This window comes from Cricetulus griseus, chromosome 9 (genome assembly GCF_003668045.3).
Source record: "Cricetulus griseus strain 17A/GY chromosome 9, alternate assembly CriGri-PICRH-1.0, whole genome shotgun sequence".
NCBI classification, from domain to species: domain Eukaryota; kingdom Metazoa; phylum Chordata; class Mammalia; order Rodentia; family Cricetidae; genus Cricetulus; species Cricetulus griseus.
In genome coordinates this window covers 17,040,858-17,063,001 of record NC_048602.1, presented here as the reverse complement: position 1 = coordinate 17,063,001, position 22,144 = coordinate 17,040,858, and the positions used below count along the sequence as shown (strand labels likewise).

The following is a 22,144-nucleotide window of genomic DNA, read 5'->3' as shown; positions in this document are numbered from 1 at the left end:
AAAAAAAAAATTAAATACTTTACTTGCACACATGATTTCTGAAGAGAAATCCAATGATTCTTATCCCTTCTCCTATGGAATAGTAACAATACACAATGAAACCATGATATATGCTACAAGAGGAAGGTCTTTGAAAAATCCTCTCCACTGGCTTCTTTCAAGTTTTGTTTCATCTTTTTTTTTTCTTTTTGGCAGTTTTAGTATGATATACACAGACACAGCTTTTCATATTTAATCTTTTGAACCTACTGGATTTGCCATCATCATTAGTTGTCAACATATTTATCTTTTCCTTTGACATTCCAGTGACAATTATGTTACATCTTTTTGACTGATCCTCAGTTCACAGACACTCTGAGTTTGCATTTCAGTTTGAGAAATTTCAGCTGACACATTTTCAGCTTCCGGCATCTTTCCTTGACTGAGCACACCGATGAGCTCATCAAAGATGTCTTTCCTAGTACTTCATCTTGAGCTTTTGCGATGGTTTCAGTTTCTTTGCTTACATTACTTATCTGCTTGCATACTCTACTACACTTTCCACAACACTCCTTAACATTTCAATCATACTTATTTTTTTACTTTTTTACTTTTTTTACTTACTTATATCTGTGAAGGTTGAGTCTACAGTTTCAATTTCAGAAGAAAAACTTACTTGAATTTAACACATCATGCTTGAAAGATGAATCCAAATATCAAAACTGTTAAAATGTGAAACAATCACAGAATAAAACACACTAACTTCCAAGTTTTAGTACACAGTACCATTCTAAGAACTGTGTGGCTATGTATATTCATGTGTATTCAGTGGGCATATCTGTGTATGGAGATCAGAGAGGTCAGAGAACACCCTGTGTGCTGTTCCTCAGGAGCCATTCTCTTTGGAGGGGAGGGAGGGGGTTCTAACTGGCCTAGAACTTGCCAAACAGGCTAGGCTAGTTGGCCAGCAGGGCACAGGAATCTGACTGTTTCTTCCCAATACTGGGATTACAAGTGTGAACCACTAAACCTTACCTATTTTTTTAAGTACAACTTTTAGGGATCAAACTCAGGTACTCAGGTTTGCAAGAGATTTATCAACTGGTGTGATCCCTCAGACAAAGTTTGTTTTTTCAGAGAGAATCTCACAATGGAGGCAGAGTGATTTCAAAATCTTAGTCCTCTGTGTCAGCTCCTGGGATGCTGGGAGGCATATGGGAATATTTCTGATAAAAAGGTTCAGCATCTCAGGGCACATGAATCCTTCATAACTTTTTTTTTTTTTTTTAATGGGCACAGGTTTCCCTTAGCCAGCTAATAGTAAGAAATAACTAAGGAAACACACCATCACCTTGGAGGAAAAAGAGGAGTCAGTCACCTTGTGTGACTATTTGTTTAGAGAGAGAATCTACTCAGGTGTCTTGCATGAATTGTTCTATTTTGATATTAGAAAAACAGACAAGTCAAATTACCACCATGTATCACTAACTTTTAAGATTATATATTCTACTAGCTTTTTTTTAAGACAAAAAGGTCCCTTCCTATCAACACCCTCCCCACCCTCAGTCCCAATGTCTTGTGATAGACAAAACTAAAAGGAACTTAGCATGTATCTTTCGAATCGATTTTAAATAGCATTACATATATACATCATTTTTCAATAAAACCAGTTCTATTCTTTGTAAAGGATTTCATTGTAACTTATATGGATATAAGAAACAGCATGTTTCATCGCACTGTATTTTTCACTCAACACTGTTTTAGGTAACTATCTCTGTCACACAATATGATCTGCTTGTTTTTAACTGCTACACACTATTCCATCCTTGGGATAGGTTATATTTTATTTATCCATTAGCCCACTGCTAGGCATCCAAGTTTTCAATTTATATACATGTGTTTCCTTTTCATTATTTACAAGTTTTTAGCGCCTCTAGTAGAAATGAAACTAATCTGAACTAGAACTGCATGATCTTTTTATGTTTTCAAAACTAATTCTTTGACTTTAAGTTATAGACAAATAGTCTGCATTTTTTTTTTTTTTTCTTTTGAGACAGGGTTTCTCTGTAGTTCTGGAGCCTGTCCTGGAACTTACTCTATAGACCTGGCTGGCCTCAAACTCACAAAGATCCGCCTGCCTCTGCCTCCTCAGTGCTGGGATTAAAGGTGTGTGCCACCACCGTCCGGCTAGTATTTTTTTTTTCTTTAAGATAGTCTTATGTAGCCCCGGCTTACCTCTGGCTTGCTATATAGTCAAAGCTGACCCTGAACTCCTCATCCTCCTGCCTTTACCTCCCAAGCACTAGGACTGTGTGCATGCACCACACCACCATATCCATCAACAGCCAATGCTTTCAAGGTCGGAGTTTTTTTCACAATTCAGTATTCAAATCCTTTGGAATAGTGTTAATGTTGCAGTACTGTTTACACTTCAATTTTCTCCAGAAGCCAAATATTCCAGAAATAAATAGCTAGATTGTTCTTTCTCTGCCAACTCATGATTTCATGTCTGACAAACACCAAGTTCACATATTTCCACAGCTCTGTATCTGGGCACTCTATAGCCTATTTACCCACCTATAATTATGATCCTATATCATATACTTTTAAGTGGCTATAAATTTACCATACATTATAAACAGTACTAGTTATATATTTTATTTTGTTTTGAGATAGGTTCTCACTACATAGCCCAGGGTGGCCTCAAACTCTAGATCCTCCTGCCTTGATCTCCAGAGTGTAGGAATTACAATAAGTATGTTTATACTATTCTTTTTCTAAAAGCATCTTTTATTTATTGAGACACAGTCTCACTATGTAGAACATGCTGGTCTCAATCTTGTGGCAATCCCCCTGTCGTCCAAATGCTGTGATTATAGGTAAGCATTACCAATGCCTGGTTTTCACTTCTATTTCATGTAAATTTTAGAATCACCTTGTAAACATTATAGAAAAATGTTAGCCGGGCGTTGGTGGCGCACGCCTTTAATCCCAGCACCTGGGAGGCAGAGGCAGGATATCTGTGAGTTCGAGGCCAGCCTGATCTACACAGTGAGTTCCAGGACAGGCTCCAAAATACAGAGAAACCCTGTCTCAAAAAGAAGAAAAAAAAATGATATGAGATTATTTGGAACTGTTATTTTCAGAATTGAAAATTTTATGATGCTGCATGTATCTATATACACATTTGTCTACATTTGCCCATAAGTTCCAACAGAGTTTTATTATTTTTCTAAAGAGATCTTGCTTTCCGCACTTATTGTGGGGGACCCCCAGGCTCTGGCTGTCAACAGTGGTGGCGCCAGGAAACTCAGGCCCACTATTGTATTGTATTGTTAATGTCAGCAGGGCTACTTTTGTTTACCTGGCCTGAGGGTAATATGCCTCTTATTTGTATCTGTATGTGCCTAAGCAACTGAATAGGCCCTCACCTGGGCGGAGGAGCTGGAAGTATGTGCGTATGTATGAGGACAGAAGGGGAGGAACGAAGCGAGAGCAGCCAGAGCAACAGCAGTGAGAAGACAAAGAGAGAAATGGTTGCCTCGTAGTATTAGCAGGATGGTTAAGAGACATCAGAAAAGATGGCTAATAAAGAAATGACTCTAGTTCCACAACATGGAACTGAGAGCTCTCTGAAGATGACAAGATGCCTGTGTTTGGTCTTTGTCGCCGTTGGGTTCCTAGAAGTTTCCAGGTCCACACACCCCCACTCAGGTAGAACCTCATGGCTGTTGTGGATTAAAGCTGAGACAAGCCAGGCCACGACAACTTATATGAGACATTTCAAGTAAATGAGGCATTGCATATATAAGGGGCTTTGCCCCATTTAGTACACTGAGCATTTCTCCCCTGTATGACCTCTCTTATGTATAGAAAGGGATGCTCTTTGAGAAAATGCCTTCCCACATTCATTACATTCAAAGGGCTTCTCCCCAGTGTGGCTTCTCATATGTATAATAAGTAATGAGCACTGAGAGAAGGCTTTCCCACATTGATTGCATTCATAAGGTTTCTCCCCAGTGTGACTTCTCACATGCAGAGTAAGGGATGAGATTCGAGAAAAGGCTTTACTGCACTCATTACATTTAAATGGTTTCTCTCCAGTATGGGTTTTTTCATGTTCAAGGAGATTTTGTCTCTGACTAAATGCTTTTCCACACTGATTACAATGATAAGGTTTCTCTCCAGTATGAATTTTCTCATGTTCAGTAAGATTTGATTTCTGGCTAAAGGCTTTCCCACACACAGTACATGCATAGGGTTTCTCCCCAGTATGAATTCGCTGATGTCTAATGAGGTTTGACATCTGAATGAAGGCTTTCCCACACTCATTACACTCGTAGGGTTTCTCTCCAGTGTGAATTTTCTGATGTGTAAGAAGATTTTCTTTCCGGCTGAAGGCTTTCCCACACTCATTACACTCATAGGGTTTCTCAGCAGTATGATTTCGAGTATGTACAGTAAGGGAAGAACTTTGTGAGAAGGCTTTTCCACATTCGCTACATACATACGGCTTCTCACCTGTATGGCTTCTCATATGTATAATAAATACTGAGCACTGAGAGAAGGCTTTTCCACATTGATTACATTTATAGGGCTTTTCCCCTGTGTGACTTCTCATGTGCAGAGTAAGGGATGACATTCGAGAGAAAGCTCTACCACATTCGTTACACTCATAAGGCTTCTCCCCAGTGTGAATTTTCTCATGCTCAATAAGATTTTGCTTCTGGCTGAAGGACTTCCCACACTCCTTACATCCATAGGGTTTTTCCCCAGTGTGGATCCTCTCGTGTTCAATGAGATTTGATTTCTGACTGAAAGCTTTCCAACACTCCTTGCATGCATACGGTTTCTCCCCAGTATGAATTCTTTGATGTCTAGTGAGGTTTGACATCTGAATGAAAGCTTTCCCACACTCATTACACATATATGGTTTTTCCCCAGTGTGGATTTTCTGATGTGTAATGAGATTTTCCTTCCTGCTAAAGGATTTTCCACACTCTTTACATCCATAGGGTTTTCCTCTAGCATGGTTTCTCTCATGTCTGAGGAGATCAGATTTATGAATGAAGTCTTGTCCACACTGATTACATTTAAAGGGAGCTATGGCATAGGATGAGCAATGGTAAAATGGTATTCCGAACTCATCACATTCAAAGCTTTTGTCTCTGACACAGCCTTTCTTATAACTAAGTATATCTAAATTTTGTTCCAAACAATTGTTAAATGAGTTACAGTCATAGAGGCTTTGTCTTGAAGTAACAACATCTGAGCTCTGAGGAAAGATTTTTGCAACCTTTTTACAGTCAATGACATTTTCCTTAATCACAGATTTCTTGGAGATGGGTGTGACTTTCCTCACAAGTGTTTCCTGTTGTTTCTCCATCTGTTCATCAACTTCCCAAACTTCTAAAATGGAGGATCAAAAATCATTACTTGTGAAATTTTCTATCACTAAACAACTTAAAAATTTGCTAATGTGGTGTTGAATTTTTTTGGTTGGCATTAGCCAACAAAAAAGAAACTACAACGCAAATGACCCCAAGTTCTTAAAGATTAAGAAGTTAACTCCTAAAGACAATATTACAGGAAAACAACAACTTGGCATTTGTGGATCTAGGTAGCACTGCTTGTATATAATGAAGAAATCAGCAAAATGAATGGAATTAAAACAAGAAGGTAAACACATAAAGGACAAGATAAAATTAGTATTTGCAGTTAAATACAGTGGACTGAACTAAATATGTATACTTTCCCTCCTTTCCCAAAAGAATAAAGGGTCAAATCTTAAAGGCAAAAGAAACAGAAAGGACTATATAACAGACAAGAGATTTTAACAAGATCATACAAGATGAATGGTATGCAGAGGACTGTTGGCTGAAGAGCACATGTAAGATGCTACAGTACAAAGATCACGAAGATGAAATGACAAGATACATGAAGAACCAGAAGACCCAAGAACTCAACGGGAGTAAGGCGGGGTGCTCCTTTTTTACCATTCTTTTTTACATCACACTGAATGCCTGGCTAATATAGTAAGATAAGAAAAGGAAATAAAAGATGTGCAGATTGGATAGATGGAAAAAGAATTATTAATATTGTTTGTTCACAATCTAGTCATCTCTGCAGAAAATCTAAAAAAAATCAACACTTAAAACCTGCTGGGACCAATTATTATAACAGGTAGCAGAATACAAGGTTAATATGCAAAACTGAATTGCATATCTGGAATGAACAAGCAGAATTTGGAATGAAGAATACATCACTATATGCTGATGGGCAGGAAGACCCAGCATTCAGCATGTTAGTTCTTAATCTGATCCAGAGGTTCAAAGCAATCTCACTTTGCACTTTACCCTGTGTACAGAGACAAACTGATTCTAAAGTTCACATGGAGGTGAAATACCCAAAATAGAGAACACAGTACCAAAGGAGAAAAACAGTGGGGTTGGATACCACCTGACCTCAAGACGACTTATTAAGCTCTAGCAATCATATAATCTGGTAGTCAGTAGACGAGACAAACAGAACAAGGGAACAGACTAAAGAACACAGCAAACAGACTCAAATAAATATTGTCAATTAATCTTTGACAAAGGAGCAAAGGTAACAGGGCAAAGATAGCTCTTCAACAAATAGAGCTGCTACAACTGGACATCTTACAGTCTTCACAAAAAGTAACTCAAACCATAGAGCTGAGTGCAAAGCACAAAATTGTAAAACTAGTAGAAAATAACATAGGACAAAGTCTGGGTTATGGTGTTGGGCAGGAAGGGGGGTGGCGGTGACAAGAGCAAAGGCCTGATCAATGGAAAAAAGGCTGAGTTGATTAAAATGTAAAAACTTCTACTTTACAAAAGACACAGTCAAGCGAGAAGATAAGCCACAGACAGAAAGAACTTGTAGAAGAAATATATGAGAAAGGATTATCATTGACATATACAGAGAACACATAAAATCTGACCTTAAAAACAAAAACAAAACCTTGCCAGGTGTGGCTATACATGCCTGTGATTCCAGAACTTGGAGGCTAAAGCAGAAAGATTGGAACAAGGACAGCCAGGGCTACACAGTGAGCTCAAAACAAATACAATTCCCCTACCCCAGCACAAAGCATCCAGTAAAACAAATGAACAGGAACCTGGACATATGCCCCACTTAAGGGAATATAAAGACACTGTGGCACCAGACTGCAATCCAAATCCACAACTCCAAGAAGCTAGGGAACAAGGAGGGACCTTAAGAGGGACACACGGAGAGCCCTGGGAATTAGATGAGATTGCCTGGGAAACTGGGGGTGGGGGGATGGTAAGGGGAGGGGATAGAGGTGGGGGTGGGAACACAAGGGAAGGGGATGGTCAAGTGGGGAGAGGGCTAGAGAGCAATAAAGAGAAGTCTTGACAGAGGGAGCCACTGTGAGGTTAGGGAGAAACCTGGTGCTAGGGAAACTCCTAGGAATCTACAAGGATAGCAATAGTGGAGAGGGTGCCTGAACTGGCCTTCCCCTATAATAAGACTGGTGAGCACCCCAACTGTCATCATAGAGCCTTCATCCAGTAATTGATGGACCAGATGCAGAGATCCACAACCAAGTACCAGGCCAACTCCAGGAATCCAGTTGAAGAGAGGGAGGCGGGAATATATGAGCAAGGGAGGTCAAGATCATGAAGGGGAAATCTAAAGAGACAGCTGAACCAACTCAGGACCTCACAAACTCTAGACCAACAGCCATAGAGCCTCCATGGGACTGAACTAGGCCCTCTGCGTGTAAGAGACAATTATGTAGCTGGATCTATCTGAGGGGCCCCTGATCTATCCCTAGTACATGAGCTAGCTTGTTGGAGCCCATTCCCTAGGATGGGACACCATGCTCAGCCTTAATGCAGGGGTGGGAGGGGCTTTGTCCTGCCTCAACTTAATGGGCCAGGCTTTGCAGACACCTCCCTCATAGGAGCCCTTACGTTGTGGGAGGAGTGGATGGGATGGGCAGAGGGGGAAGATGAGGAGGAATGGGAGGAGAGGTGGGAGGAAGAACTGTGGTTAAAATGCAAAATAAAATAAAATAAACTTAAAGAAAAAAAAAAGACGCAGTCGCTAAACATATGCACCCATGTTCAACACTGTATGCCATTAGGGAGGTTCCTGAAAATTAAAACATCAAAGAGATGCCACTAAGCAGCTAGTACAGGAACTGAATCTCACACGGACACCTTGAGAGGCTGACACGGATGTACAACAGGGACTCTCAGACTCTGCTGCTGGGAATGCAAGATGCTAGATCCACTTTAAAGATAATCTGGAAATATCTGTCACTATTAAATATATTCTTAAATAAATTTTCACTACATTTTATTTACTTGTTTATTTGAGGGGGGGTCAGGTGTGGAGGACAATTTGCAGGAGTCAGTTTTTTACTTCCACAAGGTGGATCCCAGGATCGGACCCAGGTTGTCAGGCTTGGCAGGCAAGTGCCTTAACCCTCTGGGCCATCTCGCTAGGCAAAAAAATTAGATAACACTTTTACCTATGATTCAGTAACCATGCTCTTTGGTATTTGCCCCCAATGAATTCAAAAGTCTAAGTTGTTTGATGATGATGATGATGATGATGATGATGATGATGATGATGAAAAAGACAGGCTAAAACTGGCACTAAAACAAGGGATTTTGAAATCTGACTAGGAAGCAATTAGACCCCCGAGACAGACAATACAGAGCTGCTTAAGTACATCTCTTCCAACCACAAGATGCTTTTCCATCTTACAAAGGATGAGGCAGTTCAAACCGCCCTTCCTAAACTCAACTGCATACAGGGTTCACATGTGATTTGCAGAACTGCCACACGCACATATGAACATTAGATTCAGAACTAAATGAGGAGACGTACATTTTTTTTCCTTAGGAGAGTAAAACAGAGAGAGCAAGCACTCACAGTTGGAAAGCACTTCTTCAGTTCAACCACAATTACTTGATCATTTTTGAGGAAGCACTCCCTCAATCCTATAGACACACCTTCGTGACTTACTCCTAGAAATTTATAAAGCATAGTCTCTTTAGTCCTCTCCAAATCCTGTGAGCCATTTAATATCCTCATACAGATTTCTTAAAATAGCAGCTAGTACATATTCTTTGCTATAACTGGTCTTGACTACACTACCACTTAACAACAATCTATACAAGAAAATGGCTGGGTCTCTAGAGAAAGTGAACCAAAGAGACTCTAGATTAAGAAGCAAGCAGATACAGGATTCACGTTAACAAAAAAAGCAGGAATCATATGAACATTTATATACTAACTTATGAGACCTCCAACCCTTTTTATTGCTTAGTGTCTAAAGCTTGTGCCTCCAGGTAGGACACGAGAAAATTTAAAATAAAAGACTTACAGATACTAGTATCTGGGACACTGGACAAAGCTTCTGGGTTCTGATCTAACCAGTACAGTCTAGTACCGGAAAAAGCACAAAAATCAGCATTACCTTATTTTTTTTTTAATAATTTCCCTAAAAAGGGAAAAGATAAGATAAAGATAAAAGAGGGGAAAGATAAGGTTAGAATAGGATACCACTATAAGATTTGTCTGTCTTTTTTTGTTTTCCTGAGACAGGGTTTCTCTGTGTAGCTCTGGCTATCCAGGAACTTGCTCTGTAGATTAGGCTGGCCTCAAACTCAAGAGATCTGCCTGCCTCTGTCTCCCAAGGCAGGGATTAAGGAACTGTGTCACCACCACCTGGAAAGATTTGTATTTCTATTAATTATCTTATATCAAGTGCATTATTACTTTGGAGAAAACTAAAAATGCATATTGAAACACAAAGAAATTGGGCTGAGGAGATAGCTCAGTTGGTAAAGTGCCTGCCTTGCAAGCAGGAGGACCCAAGTTCGATCCCCAACACACACACATGGAAACAGGAGGATCTTAGCTCAATGACCAACCAATTTGGCCTTACTGGTGAGTTCTAGACCAACGAGAGGCTCTGTCTAAAGGAAGTGGATGGCACTGTCCTCTGTCCTCCACACTCACATGCACAAACACATACATACACACATACCGAAACAAAAATAAACTATATGGAAGGAAAACAACAGCGCCACTAGATCAAGAGACACAAAACCATAAGTTCTTATTATTTTGCCTACATGAATTATCACAGAACCCTGTTAAGTCTGTCCATTCTATATATCAAAAGCCTATTAGTTTTCATAAAGTAGTAATTATGAAAGCATTTGAAGACTAGGTAGTCCAAACTAAATTCCAATCCAAAACTTAGTAAATATGAAGAGAATGTCAACTATCTAGTTATAATTTATTTTTATATATGCTTAATGAATAAGCCATATTTCCAATAAAAAAATATAAAGTGATCAAGAGCCTTTATGATTTTCTAACAGCAGGTGCCATCAACTCATCCTATGGTTTTCCACACCTCTGGAAAGCTATCAGCTATGAGTGACTTGAAACTTAGACCTGCTTTAAGCCTGAACTTAGAGGTGTCAAGGGGATGAGAATATAAAGTCAAAAAGTTGGGGTCAGGAGGACTGCATAAGCTGATGGCTCATGCCAGCAAGCTCATTAAGCAGCAGAGCATCTTATATACTGTGTGCAGGGGAGATGGGACAAAGCCAGCAGAAAGCTATCATACAACGGGAAGAAGTCTGCAGGAAGCTAGTCAAGTAATGCTGTACAAGGCAACACAGGATGTTTCAAGTGTGTCACAGACCAGGCACAAAGTGGCCTTGGGATTGAAAACCACAGGCCTTCACAGGGAAGTCTCTGTTCCCAGGAACAGAAACCTTGACTCCCTTGAGGTCCTTCCTGGTCCCAGCCCCAGCTCTTGTCAAGTGTGCACATAAGCAAGGACACAGAAACTAATGCTCTCTTTGTGCTTTCAACAGGGCCACTGGAAAAGTTTTGAATTGGCCTGGCCCCCAACAGTCCAGGGGGAGTTAAGAAAAGGAGTTATGCAAAAAGCATTTTATAAAACAAGAAGAAATAAACAGTGCGTAGGAACTAAAGAAAAATCAGAATATAAGAGCAAAGAAAGCTACTTCCAAAAAGGTGGTGTATGGGATCAATATAGCACCAGTCTCCCCTCTACCCTACAAATACAAAGAACAGAACAGTCAATACATCTTCAATGAAACTTTAACTCCAGGATATAAGGAAAGAACAGAAAATGGGTTGGAAGAGAAGCCCAGGGGCCAGGACTTATTTCTACTTTTGGATGAGATATATAGGGAAGAGAGTCCCGCAACAGAGAGACATGTGTTTTGTAACTCTGGCAAAGGAAGGAAAGACTCACAAGCCAAAAGGAAATACTGATCATAGCTGGCAACAATCCTAAAGCTTTAAAGAAAATGCAAAAAACAGCCCCCAAACCCTGATTTACTCATATGGACAAACAGATCAAGTAATTTATGAGGAGAAGCAACCAGGCTTTTTTCCCAACAATATTTAAAAGTGGAAAATAACACAGAGTTGCCTAAAGTTCACAGAAACTACCCACAATAAACCTTTGGGAAAAGCAGCTGGGCGGTGATGGTGCACACCTTTAGTCCCAGCACTCAGGAGGCAGAGGCAGGTGGATCTCTGCGAGTTGGAGGCCATTCTGGACTACAGAGCGAATACCAGGATAGGCTCTAAAGCTACACAGAGAAACCCTGTCTTGAAAAACAAAACAAAAAATTGAGAATTTTAGATACAGCCAATCTTGTCGAATGTAATGATTTAGAAAAGTATTTTCTTTATATTTTAATTTTTTTAAATCTGCATTGGAGTGCATGTAGGTACCCAAGAAACTAGAAAAGGGTTTCAGAAGCCCTGGGGCTGGAGTTACAGTGGTTGTGAGCCACCTACTGTGGGTGCTGGAACCAAACCCAGGTCCTCTTCAAGAGAACAAGTGCTGTTAACTGCTGAGTCATTTTTCTAGTGCCCAAAGATACTTTCTTACATATAAAATAAATTATGGGTTGGGGATGTGGTTCAGTTGTAGAGTGTTTGTCCAGCAAGCACAAAGCCCTGGATTTGATCTCCAGCACCACATAAACACAGCACTTGAATGAGAGAGGCAGAAGGATCAGAACTTCAAGGACAGCATGGGGTTCTCTAGAGATCCAGCCTTAAAACCAAGAAACCAAAAAACCCATCCAAACAAAACAAACACACAAAAACCCACTAAACTGTAAGTTTCATGGATGTAGATTTTTTTCGTACACTGTTACATGTCCATGCCCCAAACAGTATTTTATCTTTACTGCTATTATTCTAACAACCATCCTTCATTTATATCCCCTTAGTTGTGAAATACTCATGAAAGCTACTGACATCCCTCGCACCTCACTGAATTCTCTGACAACTTGGCATACTTATTCATTTGGTTCTAGTGTTTCCCAGGGATACCATATCTGTAAATTCAAGTGGTTTTCAATTCTTTCAAATATTTTCTTTATTTTTATTTCATTCCATTTATTTACTTATGTTTTGCCTGTATGTATGTAAGTGTACCACGTGTATGCATTCCCCATAGAGGCCAGAAGGCATTAGATCCCCTGGAACTAGAGGTACAAACAGCCACGAGGGTGCTGAGAACTAAACTCAAAGTTCTCTGGAAGAGCAGCAACTGCTCTTAACTGATGGCCCATGGCCCTACCCCCTTCAATTTGTTTGTTTGTTTGAAGCAGAATTTCTGTATGTAGCCCTGGCTGTCCTAGAACTCGCTCTGTAGACCAGGCTAGCCTCGAATTCAGATCCATCAGTCTCTGCAGCGCTGGGATTAAAGGTGTATGTCACCACCACCCAGCATCCCTTTTCAATTTTTTTAAAATAATTTATTTATCTTTATTTTATGTGCATTGCTATTTTTGCCTGCATGTATGTCTGTGTGGGTGTGTCAGATAGAGTTACAGATAGTTGTTAGCTGTCATGTGGGTGCTGAGGATTGAACCCTGGTCCTCTGGTAGAGCAATCAGTACTCTTAACCACTGAGCCATTACTCCACTCCCCCTTTCAATTCTTAAAGAATTATTTTTCTTTCTTGTCTAATACTTGGGTAAACTTAACAAACAATATACAAGATCTATAAAAGAAAATTTAGATAGAAACAAAACAAAATAAGAGCTTGACAAACTGCTGAAATTAATTCATATGTTCAGCACAGTCCTAAGAAAAATTCAATATGGTTTTCTCCAAATAGACAGTTAAATCTAAAATACATATGGCAAAATAAGAGAGTTCTGAAAAAAAAAAAGTGAATGCAACTGCAGAAAGAAAGGACAAAGTGAGAAGGATAAAAGGACACTTTTTAAATGTATCTTTTGAATGGTTTGCATTTTTTTAACCAAGTAGGCAAATGCTCTGTTTCCAAAATATTAAAGGGAAGATATGAAGAGGAAGAGGACACCTAGTATTCCTAAGCCAGGAACTTAAGCTTCTAAACCATGGGACTTGTGAGGGTTGTCAAGCACAACTGAAAGTGTGACTAGTAAGTGTGACTAAAACACAAGGCTGAAGCTTCTCCAAGTGTAGCGAAGCCAAAAACTACAGGAAACCTAAGTGTAAAATAAAGGGGATTTTAAAATACCACACTCCACAAAATCTGAATGAATGTGTAAGGAAATAAACTATGAACGTGAGGGAGGGGTAAAGATCATATAAAGGTACAATAATCAAAAAGGTTCGTTGTAAACACCAGATGTGGCATCCTGATATCACTGCCCCCAAAAATTTACAAAAAGAACCCAACTCCAACAGGGAGTCATTCCTAGAAATGTCACACAATCTAGCTTTTAGTCTTCTAAATGACAAATGTCACACATAGCATTTGTCATGTAGAAGACTAGGGCCTTTAAAGCAGTCTTGGGAAATGTGAAACGGAAGCAACCCCTCGCTGAACAACTGTCACGTGGCTTTCTCACTCAGAGCCACTTCTCACGTATTTACCTGGAGAGTGTCTCCAAAACATTTCTTCCTCCAGCACCCATGGCTCCTCTTCTTGCTCCAACTTGAAGATGACATCTGGTTTGGTGGCTTGACAACCTATTACAGGAAACAGGAAAGAACTCGCATGTTAATGCTGAAGACAAGCGTATAGATCTAGGGCTGGGTCCTGGGGTCTTGAGAACTTAGGAATGAGGAGACTCAAGGAACTTGCACAGTGACATAATTTATGAGTATCTACCTTCAAGGCTGGAGCACATGTAATCATGAGGGAAGACGAAGCTCATCAGCAAACTACTGTCCCCACACACTTCGGGAATGAGGAATTCTAAGGTAACAAGAAAGCTCCCCTTACCTACTGTTACTAGGTTGCTGTAGGTCTCTAGCATCACATCTCGGTACAAATTCCTCTGGGCAGGCTTCATTTGCTGCCATTCCTCCTGGGTGAGGTCCACAGCCACATCCTTGAATGTCACTGTTTTCTATAAAAACACAATCCCAATTAATCTGAAGTCATTAAAATTAGGACCTTCGATCAAAATATGTAGCATTCATTGAGCTAGTCACTAGGGGTCAAAGCTTGTTAAAAATTGTTTTTGAAGTCTTATGTTTACCAAATTTCACAGTATAAAGACAGGGCTAATACATCATAGTGAAAATACGCTGTAAGAGTTTGGGAATCATTGAGGCAGCAAGCACTCATTCATCCTTGTTTATTAGCTGACAGCGGTGATCACTGACTTTTTACTGTGATGGATGAAACCTATGGACATGAGTCATGAGTAAGCCGCTAAGACCTGACAGGCAGTTAGGTCTTCCATTTAGTGAGAAAGGAAACAAGGCAGAGTAAAGGGCAAGCGAAAGAGGCAGGCAGGAAGCAAAGGCACTAATATCTGAAAAGGTAAATTTTAAAATTCCTACTGGTCTACATATCAAGTCCCAGGACAGCCAGAGCTACATAATAGAGATTCTGTCTCAAAGCCCCTTTAAAAAAAAAAAAAAAAAGGTAAAGCAACATAAAAGTGGGCAATGACTCTAAATAGGTATGGCTTTGAAAAGACACACAAATGGCCAAAAGCCATGCTATTATATATTGAGTATTGCCTAGCATTAAGTATATGCAAATCAGAATCACAATGGGACACACTTCACATACAGCAGGACAGCTGTATCAAAAGAACAAATGGCAGGTGTTAATGAGGATAAAGAGAAACCACACCCCTCATGAACTGCAAGGGGAATATAAAATGATCCAGGTATTTTGAATAATAAAGGAATGATCCCTAAAAAGTTTAAAATAGATTCAATTCCTAGACACAAATATGAGAAAACCAAAAATCTGCTCATGTAAAAACCTGTGCTCCAACTGGAAGACAAATGTCATACAATTTCAATTTTATGTGTAACCTAGAAATGATGAACTTATGGGAACAGAGAGCAGAATTGTGGCTATTAGGCTTCAATGTGGGTCTTTTAACAATGGGGAAACGACTGGTTTAAGGATATAAAACTGCAGCTGGACAAGAGGCATGGACTTGTGATGTCTTGAGATCTACTGAGAGCATGATAAATATGGTTGATAACAATACGCTATATTTTAAAAGTTGTGAGATAGTATACTTCAAGTGTTCTCAAAACAAAAATGATGAATATGTGTGATATAACATGTTAATTGGTTTAATTTAGCCATGCCATTGTGAACATACTGCATTGTGTATCATAATTGTACATGACTTTATTTATGAGCTAAATAAATGAATGAAAAAAAAAAAAAGGGACTTTGAAAGCCCATCCCACGTGAAGGGATGCTCTCACCCGGGACACATGGGGGAGGGCCTAGGCCTGGCCCAGGATGATGTTGTGGAATTTGGGGAGCCCTGTGGAGGGCTCTACCCTCTATGGGGAGTGGAGGGGGGAAGGGGATGGTGGGGGATTGGGGAGGGGGAGAGGGAGAAGGGATTGACATGTGAAATTATTATTTGTAAAAATTAAATAAAAAATTAAATTAGAAAAAAGAAAACCTGTGCTCTAAAATTCTTAGCAGGGTTATGCATAGCAGTCAAATGTCAAAGGAGACAAGCCTGGTGGCACCTGTCTCAATCTCAGCTGGCAGGTTGAGTCCCGCCTGGGCTACATAGCGAGGCCTTATCTCTAAAGCAAATATGGAAATGACTCAAATGTCTATTAGATGCTATGTGGTATATACACACAATGGAGTATTAGGAACTTTGATTAGGGATGAGGGTGAGGGTGTGTGTGTGTGTGGTGTATGTATATGTGAGCATATATATGTGGGCATACATATATGTATATGCATATAGAGGCCAAAGGTGACATCTGGTGTCTCCTCAATTGCTCTCCACTTTATTTAGGCAGGTTCTCTAGCTAAATGCAGAACTCATTGATTTCAGCTAGTCTAGCTTGCCAACTTGCTCCTGGGATGCCTTGTCTCTGTTCCCATATGGGTGGCAACCATGCCTGCCTAGCTTTGGAATCTGAACATTGGTCCTCAAGTTTGCATAGCAGCTGCTTTATCCACTGAGCTGTCTGTCTCTTAGAACCTATTTATATAGAACTTAAAAAAAAAAAATTGAAGTACTAGGGACTATGAAGATGGCTCAGATAGCAAGCATGAGGAACCTAGTTTGGATCCCCAGAACCCATGTATAAATCCAGGTAGAGCTATACCAGTAATCCCAGAACTGGGATGAAAGACTCCTTGGGGCTTGCTAGCCAGGCAGACTAGTTGAATTGGAGTGCTCCAGGGTTAGTGAGAGACCCTGTCTCAAAGATAAGGTTTTCTTCCACAGAAACTACAATTTGTGGAATGGATTTTATGTGTTTGCTTTGACTCTCTAGATAATATTTAACTTCTCTGCAGTACTTATTTTTTCACAGCTGTACTTCCTTTCCCCTGGCTTTTATGTTTTTAATCTGTATTTTTCTTCACTTACTTTCATTCATTTCATTTTTCCCAGCTTAGCGCTAGATTATAATAACCCAAAACAGTTGCACTGCAACACAATGCAGGGAAAAATTATGTTTAGAACGTACAAAAGGTCTGGTCATGTCCTCTTCCTCCTGGCAAAGTGCAGAGTCCTGGGAACACCAAGCTGAGGAAAGAAGCAAAACAGATTTGCTCAGAGGTTCAGGCACAGGAATGTGGAAAACTTCACGAGCAGATGTTCTAATATCCTTCAGAAACTTGATCCTCCACACCATGAGAAAAGTTAAGTACCACATCAATCTCCAGAGACTCCGAAATGTATGCGGAGAACTAAACTTACACATGCAGTCTCATGAAATTTTGAGGAGGTTAAATAAATTGTCTAATAACCCTACTGGCTACATAGCATACAGTATTTCTTTAATAGAAAAGTCCTGATGTGAATTATAGAAAATGTAAAAATTTAATAAATCAAAAATTAGCACTATATAGATGTTATTCAGAAAAATGGCAATGAATACCCAGATTAAAATGTTCAAGTGGCTGTTGCTGAGAGGAACAGGGATAAGAAGGAATGAAATGGGAAATGCCTATTTTGTTTGTTTGTTTTTGTTTGTCAAGACAGGGTTTCTCTGTGGCTTTGGAGGCTGTGCTGGAACTAGCTCTTGTAGACCAGGCTGGTCTCGAACTCAAGGAGACCCACCTGCCTCTGCCTCCCAAGTGCTGGGAAGGCGTGTACCACCACCGCCCGGCTTATAACACCACTTTTAAAGTATACTAAAATATGTTCTCTAACAAAGGATGAGCCAGTAAGATGGCTCAGCAGGTAAAGGTACCTGCCTCAAGCCTGACAACCTGAATTCCATCCCTAGGAGAGAACCAATACCTGCAAGTTGTCCTCTGGCCTTCACGCAAGCACATGCATAGATACAAACACACTAAATAAATATAAAAATTTAAAAAATGTCAAATTAGCAAAATAAATTATGTCTATCTTGTATAATCAGTAATACTGGCATGAACGATAGGAGCATCCAGTTTTCCAAGCTGAAAACACAGCTCTCCCAAGGAACCCACACTGTTCTTTTCTGCCAATCTCACCTCTTCCCCGAATCATCTGGGTCAACGGCTCCATGTCACACTGCTATCACTGGTATTTCAAGGTTGAGATGTCATTTGGGTCTTGCCGGCTCTGGGAAGGACTGGTCAAGATGGTCTACAGATGCAGAATCCACTCCTGCCCAGGGCTCTCGAGCTTCTGGTGCAGATCTCAGGTCAGAAGGTCTCCTCCCATGGCAGACACCTGTTCTCAGGCTTCATACTCACACCACAGATGTGTCTTAGTGTGGGGGAGGTAGGACCTGTAAACTTAGACCAGAGATCAAATTTGCCTCATGCATTCTCACAGGCTCTTTGTCATAACCAGCTTCAGAGACAGCCCCCAGTGGTCAATATTTTCCAGTAGATTACATTTTCAGACAACCTGATACAAACCAAGAGATAACTAATGCTGACCAAAACACTTATTTCCTTGTTTGCCACCCACTGACTAGAGATACTAGCTGAAAGCCAGACTCTGGTACCTCAGGCTAAAGGAAGTGCTCAACAGAGAGACACCAAGAGTCTAGAAAGGAAGTGATGCTCAAACACCTGTGAGTACAAAAGTGTAGCCTCAGGGAGAGACAGATACAGTGCTGAACCAGACAACTTGGGGCTGGCAGGATGTATCACTGGGTAACAAGACTTACTTGCTTGAGCCTGATGACCTGAATTCTACCCCTGGAGCCCATTAAAAAGGGAGAATTGACTCTAAAAGTTGTCCTCTGACCCCCACATGCACACTGTGACATGTGTGTAACGAAGTCTTCTGAAAAATACTTAGTCAGAAAAACCCCATGCTGGAGTAAGGCGAGTTGCATTAAAAATCCAGCTATTACCGTTCTCTATCTGAATTGCCTTGGTAATTTAGGTAAAAAGAGCACTGCAATTTAGAATTCCAAGGCTTTTCATTTGAAATAAAAATTATAACCTGTCACAAGGTACTAGATGTAAATAAATGAAATGGTTATTAAAATACATAGTTTACCATCTATGAGCCTTTACTAAGAGAAAAATACAGGAAAAAGTGTGCATCTTTGTTCGGTATGATAAAGCAGGAAAGATTGTTTTAATAAATCTTGGTGTTATGCTTAAGATCCATTCCTAATATCCTTCACATGGTGACTTTTGTTTTTTCAATCAATGTCTTTCTCTGTAACCCAGGCTGGCCTATAAGTTACTATGTAGTTCAGGCTGGCCTTGAACTTGTGATCATACTGTCTATGCCTCCCGAGTATCAGAATTAAAGATGTGTGCCACTCAGCCAGTTTACTTTTTATTCCACAATTCTCAAATTCTAAAAAGCGGTATCATTTATATTGTAGTGTCTACCCACTGTTTTCCCAGTGAAAATGGGAATATACTTCTAATTTTGTCAATGATAGGAGATCAAAAAGTAAGATATGAAACATATGCTGCCATTGCAAATACGGCAATCACAAAACTAAAGAAAGTAACTAATAAAAAAACAAGTAATCCTCCTCCCACGCATAACACTCAGAGCAACTGAAAGCAAGGACTCAGACTCTTTGTGCCCTTCCGTTTATAGCAGTGCCATTGCAACAGCCAAGCAATAGATGGGTAGATGGCTCATGGGTTCACGAAGAGGTTAAAAATAGGCATTCATACACAAAATATTGTTCAGGCTTAGGAGAAAATTCTGACACTGCTAATCCAGAAGAATGTTAAATTAAATCTTTATGTTAAATTAAATCAGTTACAAAAGGACAACTATGGTACAGGTCTTCTTACTCTAAATACTTGGAATTCTCAAATTTAGACACAGGAAAAATAGCAGTTGCGAGGACTGGTAAGAATGAGGAATCAGAATTACTGTTTAAAGAATATCAAAATTTATTTCCTAATATGAAAACAGTGCTGTGTGGGGGGAGTGATGATGAAAACATAAAAGGTAAACGTACTCTACGTCAATGAATCATATGATTAAATATTAGTATAATGAATTCTGTATCGTGTATTTACCACAATTTTAAAAATATACATCGGCTGATCTGGCTATCCCCTCCCCCCAGTGTTTTAAAGACAGGTCTCTCTCACTGTACCTTAGATCAGCCTCAGGCAGCCTGAACGTGCATGCTAGGATTATAGGCATGTACCACCAACACACACACACACACACACACACACACACACACACACACACACGGCTTGAGAATTTTAGAGGAGAAAATAAGGCACTTCCCAAGAATAACAGAAAAAGATGGCTACCTAGATTGGTGCTCAAGTTTAAGCTTGTATATTTTTGTCAAAAATATACACAGACAAGAACACAAACCAAGCCAGTGAGGGGAAAAAAAAAGGTAAATGTAAACAATAAAAACTTTTTTAGTTATGACAAATAAAACAGAATCAAACTCACCTATTAACAGTCAAGCTGGATAAATGAGTTAAAGGGCTCAGTTGATACTATTGTCACCAGAAACCTGAAACAAAAGGACAAAGGGTTTGGAATGTAAAACTCCCGACAAAACAAGAACAAGAATACTTACATTAAAAGACAATGCCCAGAATTAGGACTGGTGTGTCTCAATGTGGCAAACAGTTATTTCAGTAACACTGTCCCCTCTTCAAACTGTTAGTGGATTACAAGCTAACCCACTCAACTTTTTTTTTTTTTTTGGATAATGTAATTCGGACACTTTCGGAAGCAGAGGTTTTTAGAGCCCTCGCATGATCCAGTAATCCACTGTGAAAAGAAAATGTCTTCAGAACCAGTTCTTTTTAACCGGAGCCCCAGAATCTGAATTCATCCTACCGATCTGCGATTCAACCAAATTCAGAGCCTTAGCAGTGAACTTAACTTGCTAAGGACCTGAATTGGAGAATGAATCCCGACTGATGTTTGCTAGTGCACTTAAGGATGCTTTTTATTTTATTTTTTTTATTTCTTTAAAGCCATTATTAAACTAATTTCAGGCTCAGAGCTTTTTTTCCGCTTGGCACGACTGAAGCACTAGGTTTCACCCCAACACTGCAAAATTAAATGAACACAACAAGCCATCAGATAATAACGAGCTTAGAAAGTTATAAAAAGCAACACTGAAAAGTTAGAGAGAGCCAAGTGTCGGGGTGGGGTAAGTCCAAGGCGGGAAGGGCCAGTGAAAAAAGAGGAATCCTTAAATAAATAAAGTACAGAATTCTTTTCTTCCTTACGCCATGTGCAGCACACCCAAGTGAGCCAAGAAAGAGCCAGAGCACGGTGCGATCACCCATGCTAACTAACCCTCGCTCGCCCTCACCAGACCCCAACCCTACCCTGGCTCGCCCTCACCACACCCTGACCCAACCCTCGCTCGCCCTCACCACACCCCAACCCAACCCTGGCTCGCCCTCTCCAGACCCCCCCCCAACCCAACCCTGGCTCGCTCTCACCAGACCCCCAACCCAACCCTGGCTCGCCCTCTCCAGACCCAACCCAACCGTGGCTCCCCTCACCCAACCCCAACCTGGCTCGCCCTCACCAGACCCCCAACCCCAACTCACCAGACACCCCCTCACCCCAACCCTGGCTCGCCCTCACCAGACCCCAAACCCAACCCTGGCTCGCCCTCACAGACACCAACCCAACCGTGGCTCGCCCTCACCAGACCCCCCAACCCAACCCTGGCTCGCCCTCTCCAGACCCCCAAACCCCCAAACCAAACCCTGGCTCGCCCTCACCAGACCCAACCCCAACCCTGGCTCGCCCTCACCAGATCCCAACCCAACCGTGGCTCGCCCTCACCAGACCCCCCCAACCCAACCCTGGCTCGCCCTCACCACACCCGACCCACTCAGGCTCCTCGGAACATCACGGCCACACAGCAGCCACATCGCACAACCACACCCCTCCCCGAGAGCCCCGGAGTCACCCTCGCGTTGGCTCTCACCGTGCGTCTGCTCGCACACCCCGCACACTCGCGAGCCGGGCGGCCCGGGCGAGCGCGCGCGCGCTCCTGCCCTCACTCGGGGTCCGCCGAGCCCCCCGAGGCGAGCCCGCGCCCGGTCGGCAGCCCACGGCCGCCGCAAAGCCGACCACCAGTCGGGCGGCTCCCGCGCTTCCCGCGGCGGGGTCCCGGCAGCGCCACCGGCCCGACAGCCCCGGAAGGCGAGCTCAGAGACGTGACCCCCAGGCGCGCCCCGGGCGGGTCCATAGACTCCCCGCGGCCAGCGGCGCGCGACCGT

At 41.2% G+C, this 22,144-nt stretch overlaps 1 protein-coding gene and 1 pseudogene across 3 annotated transcripts in view; one reads left to right on the top strand and one right to left on the bottom strand.

Moving 5' to 3' along the window:
* Window positions 1–22,116, bottom strand: part of LOC100759667 (zinc finger protein 568) — a 48,123-nt gene extending 26,007 nt beyond the window's left edge. The window contains exons 1-6 of one of the 3 annotated variants that reach the window (XM_027434067.2): window positions 21,850–22,116; window positions 20,340–20,403; window positions 17,963–18,229; window positions 16,969–17,027; window positions 14,270–14,396; window positions 13,918–14,013 (exon numbers count right to left, since the gene is read on the bottom strand). In XM_027434067.2, the coding sequence (XP_027289868.1) occupies window positions 13,918–14,013; window positions 14,270–14,396; window positions 16,969–17,027; window positions 17,963–17,996 (316 nt within the window). In that variant the 5' untranslated portion in view covers window positions 17,997–18,229; window positions 20,340–20,403; window positions 21,850–22,116. The remainder of the gene's footprint in view (window positions 1–13,917; window positions 14,014–14,269; window positions 14,397–16,968; window positions 17,028–17,962; window positions 18,230–20,339; window positions 20,404–21,849) is intronic. The other 2 variants (XM_027434065.2, XM_027434066.2) reach the window with 2 other exon arrangements.
* Window positions 1–22,144, top strand: part of LOC113838967 — a 321,491-nt pseudogene that overhangs the window by 171,758 nt on the left and 127,589 nt on the right.